This window comes from Arachis hypogaea, chromosome 9 (assembly GCF_003086295.3).
Source record: "Arachis hypogaea cultivar Tifrunner chromosome 9, arahy.Tifrunner.gnm2.J5K5, whole genome shotgun sequence".
Lineage (NCBI taxonomy): Eukaryota > Viridiplantae > Streptophyta > Magnoliopsida > Fabales > Fabaceae > Arachis > Arachis hypogaea.
The window spans coordinates 19738118-19763637 of record NC_092044.1 but is presented as its reverse complement, the minus strand read 5'-3'; the positions used below and the strand labels follow the sequence as shown (position 1 = coordinate 19763637).

The window sequence follows — 25520 nt, the reverse complement described above, 5'->3', positions numbered from 1 at the left end:
CTTTTAAAAAGGATATTTTTTGTTATTTTATTTTACATTTAAATCTTTTAAAAATTTATTCATTATTCGTATATTTCAAAATTCTTTTTGGTGATATAAACTTTTGATTATCATTTTTGCTAGTTTATTCAATATTCCTATGACCATTTAATTATTATTCACAACATATTACTGATAATATGGCTCTTAAGCCTACTATTTGATTCTCCTATAGCTCTTTAGGAAGCATTCTCCATTTCTTTAGATGAAAGCAATCACGTTCTTTCTTTCCCCTCTTCAACTCAGCTTTGAGAATGAACGTGGAAATAAAGCAAATCCAGCATGTGATCCGGGTGAAGAACAAATTGCGTGGGACACGTGAATTGCACACGTGGGGATGAGATTTTGAACCGTGAAATCATGCAGAAAATGAATATTGAAGAATGTGATATATACGTAACCGACCTCTTACGTGAGTATGAAAAAACTATGTCATTTGAGTTATAACTTATTGGCTTAATCATACTCACTTTAATTATGCATAAAGAGAGTTTTATTATAAAAATCTCATTTTAACATGTGTTTGATATTTTATAATAAAATGCCTATTGTTATTTTTATGAAATTATTTCGTCTAAAAATTTAAACTATAAAAAAAGTGATATAATAATTATATTTTAATATGCTCCATCAAACGAGTCTTTAATTTTTTTTTAGCAGAAAATTTTTTTATTTTGTTTTGTACTAAATTTTCTTTTGAAATTAAACAAGAATCAAATTCTAAATTTTTTTTTTATCATAAAAGCTCTTATACTATTTTATGAAACTATTTTGTTTAAAAGTTAAGGCTGATAAAAAAATATATGAAGAATTATATTCCTAATAGTTACTGTTATAACATATTTTTTTTACATAATTATTTACCTATTGAACTTTTGGTCAACGCCTAAAGATTTATCTTGACCAATGATCATATAAAACAAAGAGAAATTCTTGGGCATTCTTTGAATGAGAAGAAAAGGGGACAAATATCAAGACATGAAATGAAACTATTCATATATAAAATCGGTTTTGCCTTTTTTGTTTTAGGGAAAAAAATGATATTTATAATATTTATATAAAATAGACAGAGGTTATTATGAACCTTGAATTTTTAATACTCCTGGAATGTTTAACAATTTCTTTAGTCTTACATATCCACACATGTGACGAAGTTCAAATTAAAACGCAAATATTTTATCCGTATGCCCTTTTGTTCTTTGTTTGATTTATTTATAATTGAAAAAAGTGCTTTAGATATTAATGAACCGAAAAATGATTCAAGCATAACAGAAAAATAAAGGCACTGTACCCTAATCAAAAGGCAAAGGAAAATGAAACAACATGAAACCATGAAACATTTCTTCATAATATAAATGAAAAAAAAAATGGTGGGAAAACATTATCTAGTGTAGTTAATTTCAGAAAATAAAATGAGAGAAACACTTTGCAAAAACTTGTTACATTGAAGTCAAAACTTGACATTAGTCAGAGACCTGTCTCATGAACATGAATTCACCATTCGCACAACTACTCTCATAAGTCATAATTATGTATGTCCTCTTTTCTTTTTCTTTTTTTTTTTTTGAAGAATTTAGTTAGCATATGTCTTTGGAACGCAACCATTTATTTTGAAAGCATGATAGCTGTTTTAACGAAAAAGGAAATATGTAAAAAGTGGTTGACTGACTAAAAAGGAATTTAGTTAGAATATTTGATTGGGAAGGAATTAGAGAATTTTTTTGGAACATATGGAATTGCAAGAGTTGCTGAGATTATTCGCAAGTCATCCAAAAGTGATAAGGAGTGGAATAATATTGGTTTGGTTTGGTAAAATTTTTTGAAGAGGTATTTATGATTTTTAAAAGGATAAGCATTTTATTTTGCGGTTAGTAAATAAAAAGTTAATGTACTTATACTTACTGTTTTTAAAATTTACAGGTTCTTTTAAAAGCATCTAAGAAAAGCACCTAAGAAGAACTTTTTAAAGTTGATTTGTATTTATAAAAATTAAAAAATTTAATATAAATTTATACATTAATTAATATTCAAATTGAATTCTTATATTAATATCTATTATAATATTTTAAATTTTTAAATTTATTTTATTAAATGCACTTGTTATTTTAAATAACTTTATCAGAAAATTAAATTGCATCTTTTAAATGAAATTAAAAATAACCACACATACATGAAGAAAGTTTAAAGAGAGAACTTGCAATTTCCACCCTAATAATTTTTTTTCCCATTATTCTTCTGCTTTAATTTTCATAGAGCGTTTCAAGGAATTATTATGAAAGTGTGTTTTCTTGGTATAATAATATAGGTTTAATTAACATATTTTTTTAAAATACATAATAAATTTATTATTAGTAGAATATTTTAAATTTTTTATTTAATAAATATAAAATAAATATATTAAAAACTTTTTTTTTTATATTTTTAATATTTTTTTTAATTTATAATTTTAATATATATTCTTAAAACACAAAATAAATAAATAATATTAATATAATATACGGCAGTATAAGTTTGGTGATGGATCACTTGTACCAATGCCTTTATACGTTTTGTGTCTCTACAAGCAATGTCACCATGCGCAACACGATGATTCTATCCATTGAACATTGATTGAGGAGATATTACTCTACAAAATTTTAAGAAATCTATGTTCTTTGTCCTTTTGTCCCCTTTGAATTTTTGCCCATTAATTGTGTAATGTGTACAGTGTAGGTTCATTCCATCATCCTCAAAAACAGATCGACTTAGTATTTGTTACTCATCACACACTTTGTCTAACTCTTGTCTCTTTGCTAATTTCTCATATCATCCTCTATTATTAATTACTTCTTCGTAACTATTTCAATATGAACAAGTTTGATTTTTATTTATTTTTCCTAAATTTGGTTAGAGTAGCATTTGTTAAGGATTTTAATAAGAAAAAGTTTTAAAAGTCTTAAAGTAGTGAATGTATTGAAAATTATAAAATTTTTAGTTGAGCACAAGTGCGAAATTAAAAAAGTATCGTATTAAATTACTATTCTAGAATTGATCAAAGTTGTAGATGTATTGACTCTGTTAAAAAAATCTCAAATTTAATGGATGAAATTAGAGGGTGAAAAAGTATTAATGTTTAAAGACATTTTAACTCCTTTTTATAATAAAACTCGAATACATTAAAAAAAAAAAAAATACAGCATTGAAAGTTTGAAAGCGAGTTGATATGAAGTGGTAATTGACACGTGTAGTTGTCGGCTACTATGGCAACATATCTTCTGGTCTACCAAAATTACATAGGACTAATTGAAAGGAAAAAGAGGTGACCAATGGCAGTGTGGCGCAGCTGCTGGGAAACTCACCTCTAATTCATACTATTCTTCTATTGTTGTCGAACGCTGCTGCTTTTAGTAAGAAATATAATTATATTAATTTAATATTTTCAAATATAATATTTATATTTCAGATTTTGAGCGTCTTGAAACGGGTTTTTAGTTTAGAAAAAATTGAAGGGCTTGTATATAAGGCGGCGGGTAAGTGTTACTAGTGATTGTTATTTGACAGAAATGGGTAAAAGAGGGTCTTCCTGTTCCTCTTCCTCTTCATCTTTCTCAACTGCTTCTTCACATCTTCATGATGATCTTAGTCTTGGACTCAGCATTTCTTCCACTCATCATCAACATCTTCCTTCCTCTATCTCAAGGTTTCTATTATATCAACATTTTTATACCACATTTTTCTTTTCAATCAATCACTTAATCAAATTCCATATGGTTTTTGTTGTTACATGTTAGGGGGCAGTGGCAAATCCAATCATCATCACTTGCAAGTAGTTCACAAGGTGCTGAATTGGCAAATGATTGTAGTGATCATAACACGTTCTTTGTCAAAGTGTACATGGAAGGCATTCCAATTGGCAGAAAACTCAACCTTTTAGTTCATGATGGCTACCATGAATTGGTTAAAGCTCTTGAACAAATGTTTGACACTACCATACTCTGTAATAATAAACTCTATCTCATTTAGCCTTTTTTTCCTAATTAAATTAACAATGGTATAATGTTTTACTTTGTTTGTTTTGAATAGGGGGAACTGAGTTAGATGCAGTGCAAGCAGAGAGGTGTCATGTTCTAACTTATGAGGATGGAGAAGGGGACTTGATTATGGTTGGAGATGTGCCTTGGGAGTAAGTTAACATTATATTAGGGTTCTCTCAATTACCTTTTTTCAGTAATAATAGGATTTAGGTAAGAGTGTTTTAAGGGTATTACATGAAAGAATGTTGTTCTTTTAAGTGTATTTAATAAATAAAAAATTAAAATATTTATATTATATTTTTCGTAAAATATTTCATATTAAGTATTCTTGTTAAGAAAATTTTAAAAAATAGGATAACAATGTTGTTACTTTTATTTTTTATAATGTCACTTTAGATATAATTTTTTGCATCATATATTTGCATAAATTTATTAAAAAAATGTTATCATTAAAATTAACCATGTTACATGTATACAAAAAAAATAATTTATATAAAATATATATTAAAATATAAGATATATATTAAAAATAAATTAAATAATAAATATATTTCTACATAAATACATAGTGATTAATTTTTGATATGTATATAGCATTTTTTATTAAAATATGAATCATAATATCCATTTTCAAAAAGTATTTTGTACACTTAAATGGATGAACATTTATTTATTATTGGATGAAATGTAAACATCACATAAAAATAAACCTAACACCATATTCAAGATAAAGAAATGTGTTAACTTGATGTATGATAAAATCTTATTCTATAGTTTTAGAAAATATTTAATTCATATTTTAAAAATATTCATAATCACTTAGTCTATCTTTTATATATTTCAAATATTACAAATTGAAATGAGAAGTTGTAAATAAGTTAAATATAATAAACTCCGAAAAATGAGATCCACTAAATTTCTCATCAAATAAATATAAATAACAAATGTTGGTATTAATAAATGTCTTGTTCTTGTAGGATGTTCTTATCAGCTGTAAAGAGGTTGAAGATCACCAGGGTTGACACATTTGGATGTTGAATGCATATTGGCTCCTCATGTGATATCAAATTTTGTCATATAAAATTAAAGTGAATGCAGTGATCACTGATGATGATAACAAAAATGATGATGATACTCTTCAGTATTAGTGTATTTTTGGAGGTTGGGAATGAATGATGAGATTATGGGAATGAGGTAGTCAAGGATTAGAAACGGATAGAATGAGAGGGAAGAAAATGAAGGGATGCAATAATTTATAATGATATTTTCCTCTATTTTGTAATTGTATATTCCAAATCTACTTTTACTCAGGAGAATTTTAATGAATTACAACGCAATCAAAGTGTTTTTAAGGGTCATATAACTAAAATTTGTAGTTAAATTTATTATAACGAGGTGGAAACTCAGGTGCAGTCGACTTCATGTGAAATTGATAACTGAGAGTCGTTAAATGAAAATTTAGTCAAATCCTAGCTTTGATAGTTATTAATTTCACGTGAAGTCGATTACACCTGAGTTTTCACCTCATTATAAATATAAGAGAAAGTATGCGACAAAGTAATGAAGACATGAATTTTTTTACTAGAATTATCAATAAAATTTTTGAAAAATAGAAATTCGTATACAATTGTTTCATGCAAAATTAATAGTTTTAAATTGTTAAATAATTTGATATGTTTGATTTAAATTATTATTTTATTTTTAATTATTAATTTTATTTATGCATGTTATTCATTGAAAGAGTCGATATACAATTATATTTGTCAGTCTTTTTTATAATAAATAAATGTACTAATAATAATACTTAACGCTAATTTAAAAAAATATGTTTAAATAATATTTTCTTAATCAAACTAAAATTGTCATGTATCAGTTAAGCCAAAAGTTGAATACTCTCTTTCTTCTCAAATAAGTGATCATCTTTTTTTTTTTCTACAAATAAGTGTTTATTTAATAAATCAATGTAATATTATTTTTTTTCAATAATACTCTTTAGTATTACTATTCTAATCAATATTGGAACAAGTGATAAAAAATTAAATGGATAAAAAATAAAAGAAAATTATTACTGCACTAGTCTAAAATAGGGAAACTTTTAAAATTTATTTTTAGTTTTTGTAATTCCAGTCCATTTAAATTATTATTTTAATACAACTAAAAATAGAAAAAAATTGACACTCCTTTAAGGAGGAAGAGAGAAATTCCCTAACTAGAAAATAATAGTACGTATCTTATTTACCTCGAAAAGAAAAATAAATTCCCATTGATACTGATCCATGTATCTGCTGCCTTTATTTTCTTTGTAGAAGTTAATTTTAAGGCTACAGTCTTCTCTCATTGCCGACACAATTTCCCCATTTGAAAAGACCAAGTTTCTCCGCATTCCTACAAAGGTTAAATTTTGCACTAAAATATATGAACACAGGAGGACAATGTTGAAACAGGAAGGGACACTACGTAATTATGTTCTAGCAGACCCAGAAAATCTGATTAGGCAAATAAAGTAGAAGATATTTATTAATAAAGTGTGAAGAATAACTATACCTGCCTAACTAGGATTAGGGATGCTAAGTTTTGGTGTTGAGTAAATAGTTAAATTAGTCTTGAAAGATTATATAATTTTTAATTTGGTTTTTGAAAGATTTTTTTAATGAAATTCATCTCTTAAAAATTTTAATTTAGTCACGTTAGTCCTTTTATTAATTTTTTTGTGGATGATGTTAACGAAAACTAACTTAGCATGTTAAGTTTTAGGTCAGCATTAAAATGATGTTTTTTAAGGTGAGAGGCAATGCTTAAAACGACACTGTTTTGGTCCCTGCTTTAATTAGTTATGGACAACACTCTCCCTATCATTTCCATTCAGTGTCACACTAACATTGAGTCTCTATTTCTCTCACAACATATATACACTCTCTCTCTCTCACTTCCGTTTCAGCGTTGCAGAGAAAATGAAAAAGCCTTCATTACCGTCGCCAATTGAAGTACTTGTGGGGGTTTGGTCACGAGTTTGCCAGTGAGGAGTGGCTTTAGCATAGTGGTTGAAGACGTGACCGACAACCATTTTTAGCGTTGTTAAAGGTATTTTTTCTAGCTATTAAACTTGTTAGTATTGTGTCATTGATAAATCTATTTCTTTTTAATGTTTTTTTTTGTAGGAACTAGAAACCGTTTTTAGGCTCAGAATTTTGCTTCTTGTTGATTTATTATAATTCGGTATATGAAAGTTGATCAAAGATTATGTTTTTTATTATTAAAGGAGTCTATTGTCTGTTTATCAAGGTTTTTGTTCATTGTTTCTGTTTAGTTTTTGTTCTAGAATTTGGTTATAGTTTTTGCATTTTTTTTTCATAGAATTCGATTCTCTTAAAGCCAAGGTTTTTCCGTTTTTTTGTATTAAAATTTTTGTTAGAATTGTGCCATTGATAAAATCGGTTTTTTCTTAGTGTGTTTTGCTGGAATTGAAAATTATTTTTGAGATTAAAGTTTCGTTCTTGTCGATTAAACATTTTAGGTACCTCAAAGTTGATCGTTGGCTTTGCGACGATGATGAAGGTTTCTTCTTCTTTTCTTCTGCGACATAGAAACGAAAGTGAGAGGGAGACAGTTGTGAGAAAAGCAGGGAGCACAACAACATCGTTTCATTTACTGCCTCTCACCCTAAAAAAATGACGTCGTTTTAATGCTGACTTGGAATTTAATGTGTCCTGTCAGCTTTTGTTAACGCCGTCTGCAATAGAATTAACAGATGGACTAACGTGTCTGAATTGAAACTTTTAAGGGACGAATTTGATTATTTTTTTGTAAATTAAATTGGAGATTTCGTGATATTTCAGGGACTAATTTGACCATTTATTCTTTTGGTGATTGAATATAACTAAAGTATGGCAGAATGGACAAAAGTACACATGAATTTTCACACAATGGACAAATATACACTCCAATTTTTTAATGAATCATCTGTAAACACCAATATCAAATTCCGTTGTTATTTCTACCCTTCCGTCGCCTGAGTAAATATTAAAGAATAGCATTTTCTTTGACCTCCCATACTGGGAAGATCACATGTTATGTCATAACCTTGACGTGATGCATATAGAAAAATGTTTGTGATAATGTGGTCTTCACGATCTTAAATGATAACGACAAATCAAAAGACAATATTAAAGCTAGCAAAGATTTACAATGCATGGGAAGAAGGCCTAAACTGTGGCCAAACAAAGATGGTAAATATTCTTCTGCAATATTTACAATGACAAATCCACAGAGGGATGTATTCCTGAAGACTTTACAGAATGTGATCTTTCCAAAAGGTTACTCTAGCAATATTGCTCGTTGTGTTGACTTGTGACGGCACAAGTTATCTGGGTTGAAAAGTCATGATTGCCATATTAATAGAACAATTACTTCTGATTTTGGTGAAGAATGCATTGCTAAGTTCGGTGTCCACTGTGATAGCAAATTTGTCATCTTTTTTTCCAAAAACTTTGTGGGAAAGCCATAAACTCTCTGCACCTTGTTGACCTTCAAAATCATCTTGTGCAAACTCTGTGTCAGATGGAAATAATTTTTCCTCCAACCTTCTTCACCGTCATGGTTCACCTTACGGTTCATCTCGTTGATGAAGTAAATCTTAGAGGCCCAGTACATTATCAGTGGATGTATCCAATAGAAAGGTTAGCTTGTTGATAAACCCCTTAATACATTCAATTCAATCAATTATGTATATACTGAGCGTTATGTTGTATTCATATAAAAGATATCTAGGTCATTTGAAGTAATATGTGCGTAATACAACACAAGCAGAAGGCTCAATTGCAGGGAGCTATTTATTTAAGAAAATTTTGATTTTTTGTTCTACATATTTGGACAATATTGAGACTAGAATCAGCTGACCAGGGCGAGTTGATGATCAAGCTATTGATGTTAGACATAATTTAGGGGAAACTATGTTCCCAGAAATTGGAGAGGCATTAGGGCCTGTTTCAGATTTTGGACTTGCTCCAATGGAAAAACTTCAAACACATCGTTATGTGCTAGTCAACTACAAGACCGTGATTTCGTTTCTTGAGTGAGTATACACATGTATTTTTTTAACACGAATGCAACTCTTTTCACCCATTGACTAGTTGGCCAATTTAATGTTCTCTCATAAAGTACATTTAGGAAAACAAAAAGCGAACATTACGGGTGCAAATAAGGTTGCAATCCAAGATAGACAATATTGTGCATGCAAAATTTCTTTGGTGGTTCAGGAATGTGGTTGGTAGAATATTAAATTGACCAACGTTTTTTTAGCCTAAAATTTGTACTTTATAAAATCCAATCTTCATATTAAGGATGAATGTTATATATTGTCAGGTTCCAATGGAAAGTACGCAGCATTCGAAAGAAATGAAATTTTTTACATGTGGTTCCATGTTTCAGGCAAGACGTTTTGGGGGCGTATAATGTCAATGGGTACAAGTTTAGAACTATTACGAAAGAAGACGGGCTGAAAACCTAAAATAGTGGTGTTTATGTCTCTTCTAGTACAAGAAGTTATGCAAGCATGTGTGACAATAGAGTGACTGTTGGTAGTATTCCAGATTATGGAAGAGTCGTGGACATAATTGAATTGAATTACATATGTCTTTTCACAGCAGTATTGTTCAAATGTATTTAGGCTGATACAAATATCAGCAGAGGTATCAAACAAGATTTTTTGGGCCTTACCAGCGTTAATTTCTTTCATCTAATACACACTGGTGATCAAGAAGACGATGAACCGTACATATTGGTATCATAAGCTCATCTCGTATACTACGTGGATGATGAAGTAGATAAATAATGGAGTGTAGTGGTTCATGTGAAACCACGAGACTTGTATGACATGGGAGAAGAGAATGAAGAAGTTGAAGTTGGGGTTTCTCCACAGCCAGGATTGAACATGTCAACATCAGATGACATTGGAGATTTACAGTTGGCAAGGGATGATGATCTAGAAGACCCCACACACAATGCTTCTGAGAATTTCGATGATGTTGCATAATGGAAATATGAGAAAAGTGAACATCATTTAAAGAGGATCTTTGTGTGATTAATAAGTTTAATAAAGTTAATGATGTATGTAGTTTGTTGGTTAGAATACAATTTTGTATTTCAATTAAGTATGGACATAATTGTTAGTTGGTCAAATTACACAGTTGGTCCATACACTTTCAGTGAAATTGCAAATTGGTCCCTACACTTTAAAAATTTGTAATTGGGTCCTTAAAGAGAATTAAAATTTGTAATTTAGTTCCCGTCGTTCAAAAAGTATTTGATTTAACAGAATATTCTTAGCATATTCTCTATTTTAATAGAATATTCTCAGCATATTCTAAGAATATTCTGTTAAATCAACACTTTTTGAACGGTGAGGACTAAATTACAAATTTTAATTCTCTTTAGGAATCCCATTACAAACTTTTAAAGTATAGGGACCAATTTGTAATTTCACTGAAAGTGTAGGACCAACTATGTAATTTAACCTTGTTAGTTTTAATGAATAAAAGTAGTTTTCTGTTTCTTTCAACATTTTTTTGTAGCAAATGTTAGTATCTGAAAAAGTATTAATGATGTTATTGTTGTTGTTGTTCTTAATATCGCGGTGATGATAATTATGATATCTAATAATCATTATCAATTTCAATATATTATTATGATTGATAAATATTAGTGAACATAAAATAATGGTGTAACAGGAAAAATAAAAACAAATGACTTTTATCATGCTGTGCAAGCACAACATTCGCTAAAGAAATGGATATGGCATCTCCGTTCTCATCATTGGAACATATAATTTCTATTGCTAGAGACATATGGTTTTGTAAAGTAAATGTGAGGTGTTGGTTGGAGGCTATATCAGGACGATTTTATTTTAACCAATACTTCGAAATGGTGAACGAATATACTATGCAAGTTTGTTCCTTAGGCAATACCCTTAAAAGCTTGCTTTAAACTATATTTGAATAATATATATTTTAAGTTGATATATGGTAACAAATTTGCTGCAATCATATCTGTTACATTGACATTCAAATTTGTAGGAACTTCATGAATAGGAATTAATGTACGAGGAGAAATTTTGGTATGTTTTTGTGACATGTGCATCTAGGAAGAACTTTGAAAACATACTTGTTGAATTGAAAGTTAAAAAATAAATATTTAATATAGAAAGTGAATCATAGAAAAATAGTATGCTTTACAAAAAAGATCATGAACTATACGTCTTTTATTATATAGACACGCTTTACAAATAAGCATGCTGTTGAGTTAGATATTGTTTCAAAAGAAGAAATGAAGCATATAGAATTTCTTCTTTCCAAGAAATCTACCCAAACAACCAACAAGGGAGATAGTAATTGTTGCTTATTTTTGTTTAGTTTTAAAATTGTCCTAGCATATTAACGTACTTGTTTTTCCTTAATTACTATCTAATGACCTAGGAGTTTTCATTTTCTTCTGAGTTGACTTAGATTGTTGTATGCATTTTGATATTTTTAGTGTCAGCTGAATATTCAGGCGAAGTAGTTAATGACAGTCTAGATGGAGCAAAGACTGATGCAGAAGATAATTTAGTTGGTTTCTCCTCCGTTAGAATTGACCTCCCTAGGCAGTTTGATCTCAATAAGGTTCGGAAAGAAAACAATGAAACTTTATATAACCAACAAAGACAAGATGATATACATGTTGCAAAAAGGGACTTCAATCTGAACAAAAAGTCATGGTTTGAAGATGACTTATCAGATCCTGTATCATGTGAATGCAGTAAATTCTTGACAGAGTATTTTTTGCTAGGTCAATACGATGTTGAAAAGAAATTTTGACCTATTATTTTAACAGTTAGGTTGATTACCTTAATTTAATGGTTTGGATTGTAGTATTACATATTTGTCTACTTTAAGAATTTCGATCTTTATGCTCGATTGATCCTTGTTTTAATATTAAAAAATTCAGACATTGATATATATATTTTTTCTTTTATATTTATGCTTGAATACAAACTTAAAACATCTTATAAGAAATGAGAAAATTCAATTTGTAAATTTGTTCACATGATTAATTAAAATATATTTCTGTAAGTGATTAATTTTATTACGTAAAACAAATCCAAAAATAATATAACGATTTAAGTAATAGTGATTCAAACATATTTCTCAAAAATAATAGTGAGAACGTAAGTACATCATATCCTGTTATTTAAAAAAAAAAGAATTATACATAACCGCTGCCAATAATTTATCTTGTATTCTCCATCGCTGTAGACGCCACAATATGTCCATTTTGCGGCGAAATACCAAACTATTGGCATCCCTCCTTTTGTCCACTGCATCAACCGCCGCAATCTTTTATTTGACAAGGGTTTCAAAAACTGCCGTTAAAAAATTGCCGCTAAAAAACTACCACAATCTGCAGTGTAGTGTATATTCTAATATATATTTTATATTAATAATTATTTCGACGACTAATTTTAGTATACAACTAATATAATTTTTTTATTGGTTGCTGTGATAACATGCTAACCAACTGTTTATGGAAACGATTCAATGCACCCCTTTTGCTTTTAGTGTGTTTAGATTTTGGAATTTTTTTGGTTAGATTTTGAAGTTTTTTTATAATAATTTTGAATTTTTTTAATTTTAGGTATTTTTTATTAAATTTTATTTTTTTTAATAATAGTTTCAAATATTTTTTATTCAAACATCAGGAGAATAAAAAAATTGGTAGAAGCAAAATTGGTTACTCAGCATTTTTCTTTACGGGCGCACTACACATCCATGTAACCATGTAATCATGTTGACACAAGTCCAATTAGAGTCATGCGCATTAATGATGAGTGAAAACACGCACTCGAAAATCATTTGTTACGTCGCGCTCATTATGAAAAAGCGTTACTTCTTCCTCAACACGAAACCGCTCATTCCCTTCAAATCTCTCTCAAAATCACTCAAACTTCAGTCACGTTCTCTACGAAAACCACTACTGGAGAAGAATTGCGAGAAGATTTGGCAAGGAACAATTAGAAACCAACGAAAACAGCAACAGAGATTTGCCTTCCTCCTCCTCCTCCTCATTCTCCTCATTCTTTTTGAGTTCCTTCTTCTTCACGTGTTTTCTCCTTATCTTCATTCTTTTGTTGTTATTGCTGCTGTATGTTTTTTATCTTTTCCTCTTTTTCTCCCTGGTGAAGAAGCAGTAGAAAGTGAGGAGAAAGAGTTTAAATTGTGTAGAAGAGAAATGAACCGAAATGGCCAACTCCACTGAACCGAACATCATTCATATGCTGAATAAAACGTCATAAACATTTAATCATCAAAGAAAAATATTTCTACATGCACAAGGACTCAATTGAACACACTAACAATCAAGTAAATCAAAATGAGCAACTCCACTAAATCAAGCAACATTCATGTGCTGAATAAAACGTCATAAACATTCAATCATCAAGAATAGCATTTTTCTATGCAAAAGAAGTCAACTGAACACATAACAATCAGGTGAACCGAAATGACTAACACCACTGAACCGAAACCAATCATGTGCTGAATAAAACATGATAACTATTCAATCAGTAAGAAAAATATTTCTGCATGCACAAGAATTCAACTGAATACATTAACAATCAAGTGAATCGAAATGAGCAACTCCACTTAACCAAGCAAAATGTTGGTGTTGTTGGTGATGATTATAAAGAAGAATCATCTGCGTGCGCGAAGAAGAAGAAGCAGAAGAAGAACCTACGTGCGCGAATTTGAAAGAAGAATGAGGAGGAGGAAGAGGAGGAGAAATACTATTCTTGTTGATTGAAAGTTGATCACCATTTATTCACCACATGAACATTGTTCGGTTCGGTGGCCTTTGTGATTTTGATTCACCAAATGAATGTTGTTCGGTTCAGTGGCCTCCTTTTACTTTGTTCAATGTTTAAGATTATTGTAATAGCATGCAGCAATCATTTCCTAGCTGTCTCAATGTAATAACCTCATTCGAAGTTGAATCATTCATTGTTTCCATTCAGAAGTGTGGATCGAAGGAGAAAACAAAGAAGAAGAAGAACGACAGAGCTTATTAGTTGAATTCAGTGTAGATCAATAATGAAGAATGCGAGCAGAGAAGAAAAATGCGAAAAGAGGAGAACGACGAATTTTATTAGGTTGAAGAAGAAGAAGAAGAACACGAACAGAGAGGAAAAAGAAGAACAAAAATACGAGAAGACAAGGTTTACATTATATGAGACGCGTATATAACAAACACGTAATGGAGTTGGGAAGACGCGTCTGATTAAAGTTACTTGGATAACTTGGATGAAAAAATTACATGAATATAGAGCTTTTTTGTTTTTTTTTTTTTTTATTTTAATAAGTTTAAAACTTGTTTTAATTTTTATGTTATAAGTGCAATTGTAATGGGAGCCTTCTTTAATAGGATTAGGCATTAAAATAACTTAGTTTTGTGATGTCTAAATCTTTGGCTTTTTTTAAAAATAAATAAAATAACTATTTTAATTATGAAAATAGGTAATTTGTAGAATCTTTAATGGGATTAGGCATTAAAATAGCTTGCTTTTTTTTTCTTTAAAGTTTGCATCAATAAATTTTATAAAAGTAGAACGATTTCCTTCCCATTCAATTTTCTACTTCTCCTTGTTGTTGTCTGTGAATTCCGTAATTTTTTTTTCTCTGAATTCCAGTCATAAGATTTATTTCATAATATGAGCTTTACAGAGAGAAAGGAAATGTATTAAAGTAATAAACTACAAATCGAAAATGCAAGCCTATTAGGCCACAACATTTTTCTCGTGTGTTGATAATAAGAGATATAAAATTAAAGAAACAAAAGTAAAAGAAAGGATAAACCATAAAACAATATAGCTTAGAATGATTTCTGATAAACTATAAAACAATATGCACAATCCAAGTTGGATCTAGTATCTTATCTACGTTTAAACAACTTAGCATATCTTTCAAAGTATCCAATCCGATCATTATTGCTCAAGATTTTAATAAATTTCTCAAAATTTCACGAGAGAAAACAAATCTGATCATTATTACTTTAATTTATTGATATTTTATTTTTAATATTATTCTAAATATAATAATAAATTAGATAAATAACTCTATTGAATAATGTAAGTTATGTTATAAATTATTATATTAAAAATGAATTTAAACAATTTAATATTTATTCTAATAAAATCAAATAATTGATATATTAGATAAATCATTAGAAATATTTGACTACTTATATTAGGCTAATTGAAGTAATATTTGAATAATTATAATTTTTTTAATTTTACAATTTTTTTCAATGATAATAGATTTATCGGTTCAAAGTATTTTACAATATTTTTTTATTTTAAATAGATAATAAAAATTTTACTAAGAGGAGATAGGCTACAATTTTTACTTATTCTTTATGCATAAATAATATCGTAAATAAATTACTCATAATCTCTACAAAAAGAGAGGTAAATAAAAAAAATGAACAAGAAAACACACAACAACCTTTATTGATATTATTTTATCATTCAGTCCTCCAAATTAGAAATGAAATTAAACATATAAGAGATGTAATTTAAATATTAAGAAGCTCAACATGTGAAAAGTTATGATAAATTAATTTGTATGGGATAAAAACAATAAATTTTATAATTAAAAATTATAAAAAATAAATGAAAATAAATAAAAGAAATAGAAGAGATAGAGTACAACAACGAATAATAATGTTTTATAATTTATAAAAAAAATCAAAGTGAAAAAATAGTGTATCATAGAAGAAAAAAAATAGTATTACCAAATGAAAGAGTAATTGGTAAAAAAAATGAGATTCTCTTTCAACTTATATGACTTTTTATAGTAACAAAATTATGAAATATAAAAATAGGTAAAACAAAAAAAAGGAATAAAATTATGTTTTTTAACAAATTAAAGAAATATTTACGACCATATAATTTTTAGTGGGTATATAACTATTAGAAAATAGATAACAAGAAAATATTAATAGATATTATATTTGACATTAAAATAAAAATCTAAAATTTAACAATAAAATATTTAAGATTAAGAAAGAAAATGAAAAGAAATTTTTAGTAAACAACGGCTCAAACATTAACGCGACAATAAATTACATCAAATGACATATTTAAATTAATTAAATTAAATAATTAATATAATAACTTAAATATAATTGTTTGGCTCAATAAATTAAGTTAAATAAATAAAAATATCTTATAGATATGCTTTATAAAAATTATAATATTTTTAAAAATTATTAATTAAAATACATAAGATAAAAAAATTAATATGAATTAAAATAAAATTAATTGATTTATTCTAGTTAGATCAATATAATTGATTATTTATAGTTAATGTGATAAAAAATATTAAATAATTTAATGTTTGTCTCAATCAAATCAAATAAATAATTAATTTTAATATTTTAAAAATTATTAATCAAGATACATTAAACAAAAAATTAATACAAATTAAAACAAAATTAATTTATTTATTCAAGTCAAATTAAATAAATAATATATTTGATTAATTATAATTAATATAGTAAAATAAAATATTAAATAATTTGATATTTATCTCAATCAAATTAAATAAATAATTAATTAATTAACATATTTAAGTGAATCAAATAAAATAAATTAAAAAATATCTTTAAAAATATATCACATTAACTATGTTATTGATTGAAAAAATTCATTTTAATAATATATACTAGATAATAGATTACAAAATTTTTCAAGGCCTTATATAAAAGGTGGCGGCTAAGTGTTATTGCCAATGCCACATTTACTAGTCATCATTCTTATTTCACACAAATAAACACATACAATGGATGAAGAAGCCTATTCCTCTTCCTCTTCCTCTTCACCTATCAACCCTTCATTCTCAACTGCTTCTTCAAAAAGCGACAAATTCTATGTGAAAGTGTACATGGAAGGCAATCTAATTGGCAGAAAACTCAACCTTCTAGCTCATGATAGCTACCAAAGATTGGTTAAGGCTCTTGAACAAATGTTTGAAACTACCATATTTTGTAATCAACTCTATTCCTATGCCTCTATCTTTGTAATTAACATTTTTTCCTAATTAAAAATAACAATGGTATAATGTTTTGTTTGTTTTAATAGTGAGAACTGAGTTAGATGCAGTACAAGCAGAGAGGTGCCATGTGCTAACTTATGAGGATGGAAAACGGGATTTGATTATGGTTGGGGATGTGTCTTGGGAGTAAGTTAACATTATATTATTAATATTAGGGGGTTAATAGTAAAATTAATTTATAAAAGATAATGCATTTTTTAAATTTATTTTTGAAAGATTTTTTTAATTAAATTATTTTATCAAAAATTAAAATTTAATCATATTTTTCTTCTAGTCATTTTATTACTAATTTTTTTTAAAATTAATGTTGTAAAACGTTAATTGTAACACCCTTATTATTAGAATGTCACATTTTCGTCTGCACTGCTCTGATAATGAGAAGTGTTATGACGACTTCATATATTTAATAATCAAATAAGAGCCTTTGACTCGAAACTGTATTACTGTTTTCTTTTTAAGGAAAATGAAATTTTATATATATATATATATATATATATATATATATAACTTCTAACTCAAGCAACTTACAAATATTATAAACATACATGTTATTACAGTCACTGCTCCTATCCCTCTTACAAGAATATAATAATAAAGGTGAAAAAAAGTCTATATTATATGTATACAAACAAAAACAACATATCTAAGAACTTAACAAAAACTTCACAAGCTTCCTCGTCCGTCCTGAAAAGATAAAACTGTAGGGAGGTGAGAACATCGTCCTCGAAAGAGTTCTCAGTAGAGACAGTGATTATCATTCGTCTTATGAATCTTTGAAAAAAAATAACGGCTAATCATCCAAAACCTTTTCAAAAACTAATATTTAATTATCTAGAAAATTCAAAACCTGTTTTTTCTTATAAGAAAATCTTAATCAGTTTCCTAGACTGTATGAATGACCAACCTGTTTTAAGTATAAGTTCATTAAGTCTATGCTGAACCAGCTTGATTTTTCATACTTTCCTAAAACCTCAATCAGAAACCAATCACGACCCCCAACTCAAGCAACTTAATCAAATCATCACATCAGAAAAACAACTCTCAACTTCACAACCACCAACACGAGGAATCTCTCAGTTGCACACATATACAACACAAACAAGGAAAACACAGATAGGATACAAATACAATAAGTAGGGAATAACAGATAAGCATAGTTAAACAAATAGGCATACCAAAACAATGCACATCCAAGAAAAACATACAAATGCATATGATGCATGCTTGTCCTATGACTGATGATATCATCTATCGGTTATATAACCAGCCCGACATGTCTTGGTAGCTAACCGTGGATACTGGATAGTTCCTCTGTACGCGCATCCCTAAGCTAAAAAATAACCATGGAAAAAAAATCCTAATAAGCTCATCCATGAAGGAGACAAAATCTCAAGCTCAAATTTATACATGGAAAAACTACCCCAAGCTCAAATTCACACACACACACATATATGCTCATGGGGAATCCGGGGAATTAAAGTGTCCAATCACATCTTATGTATAGAGCATTAACAATTTGTCTCAATTTTGCAAGTTACACATACTTTTTTAATTCTTTACTTATCAATGTCATTATCATCATCAATTCATTCCTTTCTAAACTTCAAACGAAGCCTCCAAATTTTATAAAAATTTTGGCAGCATCACTTTTAAAACTCAGACTTTTGTCACCCTAAGGTCCCAACCATACATTCCTCAAAACCTTCTTAGTCGTTTACAAATAACAAATCATTTTCAATAACAAAACATTTACAAACCTAAAAAAAACGAATTCAACAACTGCCAATTTAATAAAATCAATAACTCAAAATACTCAACCTTCTCAAATAGTCAATAATTTTACTAGACAAACAATCACAATCATCCAGAGTAATTCAATTCAATCTATAAGACTTACAAAATCACAAAAGTATACTTTTCGCATTAATATCGACTTGTAACAACTCTTAAAAGTAAAATAAGTTTAAGAAAAGTACCCCTACCTTGAATAATCGAAACCCATAAACTAAATGAGACAAAGAAACCCTTTTCTCTCAGCCCGCACTGAGCGACAACTACATCCACAGCTCTGTTTACTTCCGCAACAACAGAAACGTCTTTTATTTCAACCATGTAATTACCAAAACTCGACCCTAAAATGTTAACATCGAAAAATTCTCAATAATTCATAGCAGAATAATAGTGGTAAGGATATCAAGGTTAGAATAACTTACTGTAGCTAAAGAGAAATGAGGCAAGGAAGCGACAATAGCTACAGGGACTTTTACTGATGGAAAAGTAAATCGCAATAATCAAAACCCAAGAAGATAGAGGCTTCAGCTGTAGTTTCCGGCAACCACAACTGTGGCAGCACAGCTTCCAACAACAGTGGCGGCAAGGGCGAAGTACAAACGGCGGCAACACTCCTCCTCTCCTCTCAGCTTGCGCGTCTCCTTCTCTTTCTTCACCATCAGTGGCATCAACGGACCTGGAGGTGATGGAGGCACGAACAGCAAAGAGCTTCCTCTCGGTGATAGCAGCAGGTTCGACGGTGACGCAGCTCCAACAACAGCGACGGACCCAACTTCGACGGTGGCAACTCCCTCACGAGCTCCCTCTCTCTCCTCCCCTCATGCTTGATAACGATGGTCTTCTCCTACGCGGCTGGACAGTGATGACGATGGTGGCGGCAGGCTCCGCGACGGCCGGCTCCTTCGTCTCTTCCTTCTCCTTCTTCTTCGTGGTTACATGGTGTCAACAATTTACCAAACATTGAAGAAACATAATAAGGTGCAATTTTCAAGATAGGTGTTTACAAAAGCAATGTGGTCGACAGGCCAACGCTCTTGTTCCCTTAACTAATCATTCACTAGGCACTTTCTGACTCGTTTATAACTCCCCAAAAAGCGTTGTTACTCCATAATATCATGATTCCATTTTGTTGTGCATATATGATACATCCGTGGTACTAACTAGTTTTCACATCAAGCCTTAAGGTTTCAACTTTCCACGCTTTAACATAGCTCACCATCACAACTCCCAACTATACTTTATTACACGATTCATCCGAAAGTTCTCAACCTCATCAATCATTTCGCCAACCCACAACCGACCACAAGCCTAATATCAACAAAACTCTTTCACATAAAACATAGCTCCACAACATCCTGTAGCATCATACACTTACAAGCTTCACCTTTCGCATCCACCAACCATATCCTAAGAACTAACGTATTGCTTGCTATATCTAAAGGTCGCATGTGACACTAATACAAATCTCGAGTTTACTTAGAAGGACACAAGACTTTAGAAAGGAACGGCAAGTAACCAGGACAATACTCATACGGATTTAAAAGAATGAATGAAATTGCAGGTAAACAATGATGCACAAATAATGGAGTTTGCTGGAAAGGAATCAATTAGCAACTTCAAGGATAAATCTTGAATCAAAGAAAGTCGATAGTATCAATAAGAAGAAAAATAGTGCATTAGTTTGAAACAGGTTCAAGTTGAGTCGAAGAAGTATGAGATTTTACAGAAGAGGAATTATCAAAACCAATAGTAACACATCGTAGCAGAACAACTTCAGATTACTACAAGAGTTTCTTAGCTCGTGGAGAAATATGAGATCAAAAATCGTGTTGCAAGAGTCTTAACATAGTCAGAAATGTAAGCAAATCAAGATATACTTAAAGTACAGATTGTGAAACAAAGAAATTTAAATTACATCTCAAGAAAAGAGGAAAGGATAAATGACACATCAAATTATATGGCACGATTAGAACGCATAAGCCAATACTGCGTATAAGGATAAGAATAGACGCTCCTAAAAAATTTAACATTTTAAAAAATTTAAGAAACGGTGTCGTACCAAAGCAATTTCAATGTCATGTTAAAGAGTATAGTATTCATGAAGAGAGGTATAAGGATAAGAATAGACGCTCCTAAAAATTCAAGCAGTAGTTTACAAATAAGAAGCAGACATATTGAGAGTTTAAAGAACTTCAATGGAGACAATGAGAGAAAAATGTTGCATTTGTTAGAATTGAAGTCAAGATGAATTAAAGTACAAGATTCACAAGAGGAGAATGGTCAAAGTCAATGGCGTCATTTACTAAATTCAAGAGAATGTTTAGGAATACAACCAAATAACATGTCCACATGGAATGGAAAAATATAAGGAGGAGTTATTTTACCTTTGAAAAAGAAAAGGTATGAATTCAACATTTTTTAGAAGAATCAAGAAGAGTATAAATGTTTGCGTTACATCAAAACATATTCAAGTTAAATAAGTTATGTGAGATTTGTAAAATGAAGGTTATTTGGAACAAGGACAAAAATCTTCCTTCAAGAATCTTGGAGGATATTCAGGTACATAACCAAATAAAGATATGCATAAAAATGACAATAAAGTTGGTAAGAATTAAATTGCTTTTAAATAAAGAATCGAAAGTAAATTTTTTTATAAATCAGTAAAAGAGTATGAGTACATTGCAAACATATAGATTTAAACCATATAAAGAAGATTCGAAGTTCATATAAGAAAGTGCATGTAAAAGTAAAGATGAATCTTATAAAAAATTTAAAAATTGGTTGTGGACAAAATCAGGCAAAGGACAGATCAGTCAAAACTTCTTCAAAAGGATCCAAACATAATTTCGAAAGAATGCCATAAGATATGGTGTAGCAAAACGAGTTCGGAGTTTATCAAGGGATTATGTTTTCCACGTAGAGAAACACAAAATTGAAAGCCGCAATGTCAAGAATCTATGAGATAGCTAAGAGTATGGTCAAAGCAGAATACGCATAAGATGTAGAATATGAAACTAAAGAGTCAAATCGTACCTTAAAGAAAAGAATCCAATTCAAAAAATTTTGATAGAAAGAATAAGAGAAAAAAGATGATATATTGATCGAAGCAAGTTCCGGATCAATGACAATATTTTCAAAAATTTAAAGATCATTCTTTATACTGAAACAAGTTCATGCTTGAATCAAAAGGTATAAGATTCATAAAGAGAAATATAAGGAATTGCAAGGATGATTATTCACAATCAAACAAGGATATTATATGAATAATGGAGAATGATTGAAAGATGATCAAATTAAATCATGTCTTAAGGAAGAAATTCGAAGTAGAGAATTCCAATGTGAATAATAAAAGGAAAAACTACATACCAAATCATGTGACACAAATAAAAATTACTCTTTGAAATGGAGTTAACTCGTGAAACGTAACCTCTAACATTCCCCAAATCTCGTGATTTGCATAATCTATTACTTCTATTTCATCTATGATAACTCATTAGTATTTCTATATACATAAACCATTGGTGTTAAGTTGGCCAAACTTAACACCATGAGGTATGCAATGGTAGACTAACAACGTTAATCGATAGACAGTCATGCATATTTAATTTAAACTCTTGTTATCAGAACAAGTTATAAGCCATGACAACCACTCAAAGTATGCAGTTAAGCATATTCAGTTCATTCCCAAGGCTCTAATAAGGATGAACCACTCTGATATCATAATGTAACACATTTACTATCATAATGTCATGCTTCCTGCTGCGCCACTCTGATAGCGAGGAGTATTACGACGACTCCATATATTTAAAATAAAATAGGAGCATTTGACCAGAAATTATATCACTGTTTTTTTAAGAAAAACGGAAATACATTTTAATTGAAAATAAATAAGCATATATATATGTATATATATATATATGTATATATATATATACATATATATATATACAAACTTCTTATTCAAGTAATTTACAAATATTGTATACATACATGTTATTATAGTCACGACTTCTATCTCTCTTACAAGAATATAATAATAAAAGCAAAGAAAAGCCTATATCATATGTATACAAATAAAAATAACATATCTAAAAACTTAACAAAAACTTCGCAAGCTTCCTCGTCCGTTCTAAAAAGATAAAACTGTAGGGGGGTGAGAACATCATTCTCGAAAGGGTTCTCAGTAGAGGGTTTAAGAATTGTCATAAGAAGATACGTATAAAGAGAAAAATTGATTTCAAAGCAATGATTATCGTTTGTCCTATGAATCTTTTAAAAAAAATTAACGACTAATCATCCAAAACCTTTTCGAAAACCAATATTTAATTATCCAGAAAATCCAAAACCTGTCATTTCTTATAAAAAATTCTTAATCAGTTTCCTAGACTGTATGAATGACCAACTTGTTCCAAGCATAGGTTCATTAAATCTATGCTGAACCAGCTTGATTTTTCATACTTTTCTAAACCCTCAATAAAAAACCAATGATAGCCCACAACTCAAGCAACTCAATCAAAAACCAATCACGGCCCCCAGCACAAGAAACTCAATCAAATCATTGATGCGGTATTTTACAACCCACAGACTAACCGGCAAGTGCACTGGGTCGTACCAAGTAATACCTTACGTGAGTAAGGGTCGATCCCACGAGGATTGATGGATCAAGCAACAATGATTGTTTGATAGGCTTAGTTAGACAAGCAAAAAATAGTGTTTAGATATTCAAAAATCATTAAAGAGTAAAGAAGAGTTTGAAGAGACAGGTGAATAAGTGCATAAATTGGGAATAAAATATGGAGAAGATAGTTAATGTTTCAGAGTTATCTATTTTTTCGGATTAACTTTTCTTACTAACTAATTTAATTTTGTAGGATTTAATTTATGAAAAACTATATGTGACTAGACTCTAATTCCTTAGACCTTTCTAGTTTCCTCTAAAATTCATTAACTGCCAATTCCTTGGTCAATTAATTCCAATTAGAAGGTGAAGTTCAACTTCCAGTTTATATGCCACAAAAATTCTAATTACCCAAAAATAAGGGAATTATATGTCATGTATCTCGTTAAATCCAAATAATTAAAATTTAGGAGAAATTATTTTCAAGCTGTTGTTTGAGTAAAGAGCTTTTCTAGGTTTTACAAGAACTCAAATGGAAAGAGGGTCATACTTTCGTTCCACCCAAATTCATAAAATAAAGAGTGAAAACAATTGTTAAATTATAAATCCATGCATAAATTAAAATAGAAAAAGCAATAAAATCAATCCATACAAATAGACAGAGCTCCTAACGTTAACAATGAAGGATTAGTTGCTCATGGAATGTGGAATTTAAATTTGTATAGAATTCCCTAATGGAATCCCCCTAATGGAACATATAGAAGAAAAGTCTCTCTTTTTTATAACTAATACTAATTAATTTAAAATCTAATATCTAAAATTAAGATAATATCTTTTCATATTTTCAAATTCAAATTTGAATTTAAATCAGAATTAATTAACTACTCCGTGTCTTGTAACGTGAGGACCACTTGGCTTCACTGGATCCGCGCCTAACTTGGGTGCTAAACTGGGGCCCAGAAATCACCCCTTGCGGTTTCTGCATTTTCTGCACATGGCGCATGTCACGCGTACGCGTCGATGGTCTTCTTAGCAAGTCACGCGGATGCATCGGTCACGCGCACGCGTCGCTGAGCAAATCTTCAAATCACGCGTACGCGTCAGTCACGCGCACGCGTCGCCGTAGAAAGCTCCAAATCACGCGTACGCGTCGCTCCTCGCTGCCATCTCCTTTGATTCTTGTGCTGCAGAAACTCCATCAAATTCCTCCGAATGCTACCTAAAATAAACAAAATTGCAAAAGACTCAAAGTAGTATCCATATTGGCTAAAAGATAATTAATTCTTTATTAAACTCAACAATTTAGATGCAAATTCACTAGAAAAGATAGAAAAGATGCTCACGCATCACAACACCAAACTTAAACTATTGCTTGTCCTCAAGCAACCAAAACTAACATAAGCTTAGGATGTGAATTTGCATGAGAATGAGAGTTCGATTAAACTCATGTCTCTTCTTATAGTGGGGTTTACAACGGCAATCCTGATTAGTTTTAGCATTTCACTTTATCCTTTGAAGTTAAGAATGATTGAAATCCATAGGAACTCAGAATTCAGATAGTGTTATTAATTCTCCTTATTCAGTATGTTGATTCTTGAACACAGCTACTTTGTGAGTCTTGGCCGTGACCCTAAGCATTTTGTTTTTCAGTATTACCACCAGATACATAAATGCCACAGACACATAACTAGGTGAACCTTTTTAGATTGTGACTTAGCTTTGCTAGAGTCCCCAGTTAGAGGTGCCCATAGTTCTTAAGCACACTCTTTTTGCTTTGGATCACGACTTTAACCGCTCAGTCTCAAGCTTTTCACTTGACACCTTCACGCCACAAGCACATGGTTAAGGACAGCTTAATTTAGCCACTTAGGCCAGGGTTTTATTCCTTTGGGCCCTCTTATCCATTAATGCTCAAAGTAT

The 25520-nt window shown here is 29.9% G+C and overlaps 1 protein-coding gene and 1 long non-coding RNA gene across 2 annotated transcripts; both read left to right on the top strand.

Annotated features, from left to right (window-relative positions):
• Window positions 1-3313: 3313 nt before the first annotated feature.
• On the top strand, window positions 3314-5389 carry LOC112712935 (auxin-responsive protein IAA30-like). The gene is made up of 4 exons (XM_025765783.3): window positions 3314-3718; window positions 3810-4015; window positions 4102-4201; window positions 5030-5389. The coding sequence occupies exons 1-4, from the start codon at window positions 3582-3584 to the stop codon at window positions 5088-5090; spliced, it is 504 nt and encodes a 167-aa protein (XP_025621568.1). The 5' UTR covers window positions 3314-3581; the 3' UTR covers window positions 5091-5389.
• A 1523-nt stretch (window positions 5390-6912) lies between these two features.
• On the top strand, window positions 6913-7903 carry LOC140174953 (uncharacterized). The gene is made up of 2 exons (XR_011865105.1): window positions 6913-7133; window positions 7567-7903. It is a non-coding gene; the product is annotated as an uncharacterized lncRNA (long non-coding RNA).
• The last annotated feature ends 17617 nt before the right edge of the window (window positions 7904-25520 follow it).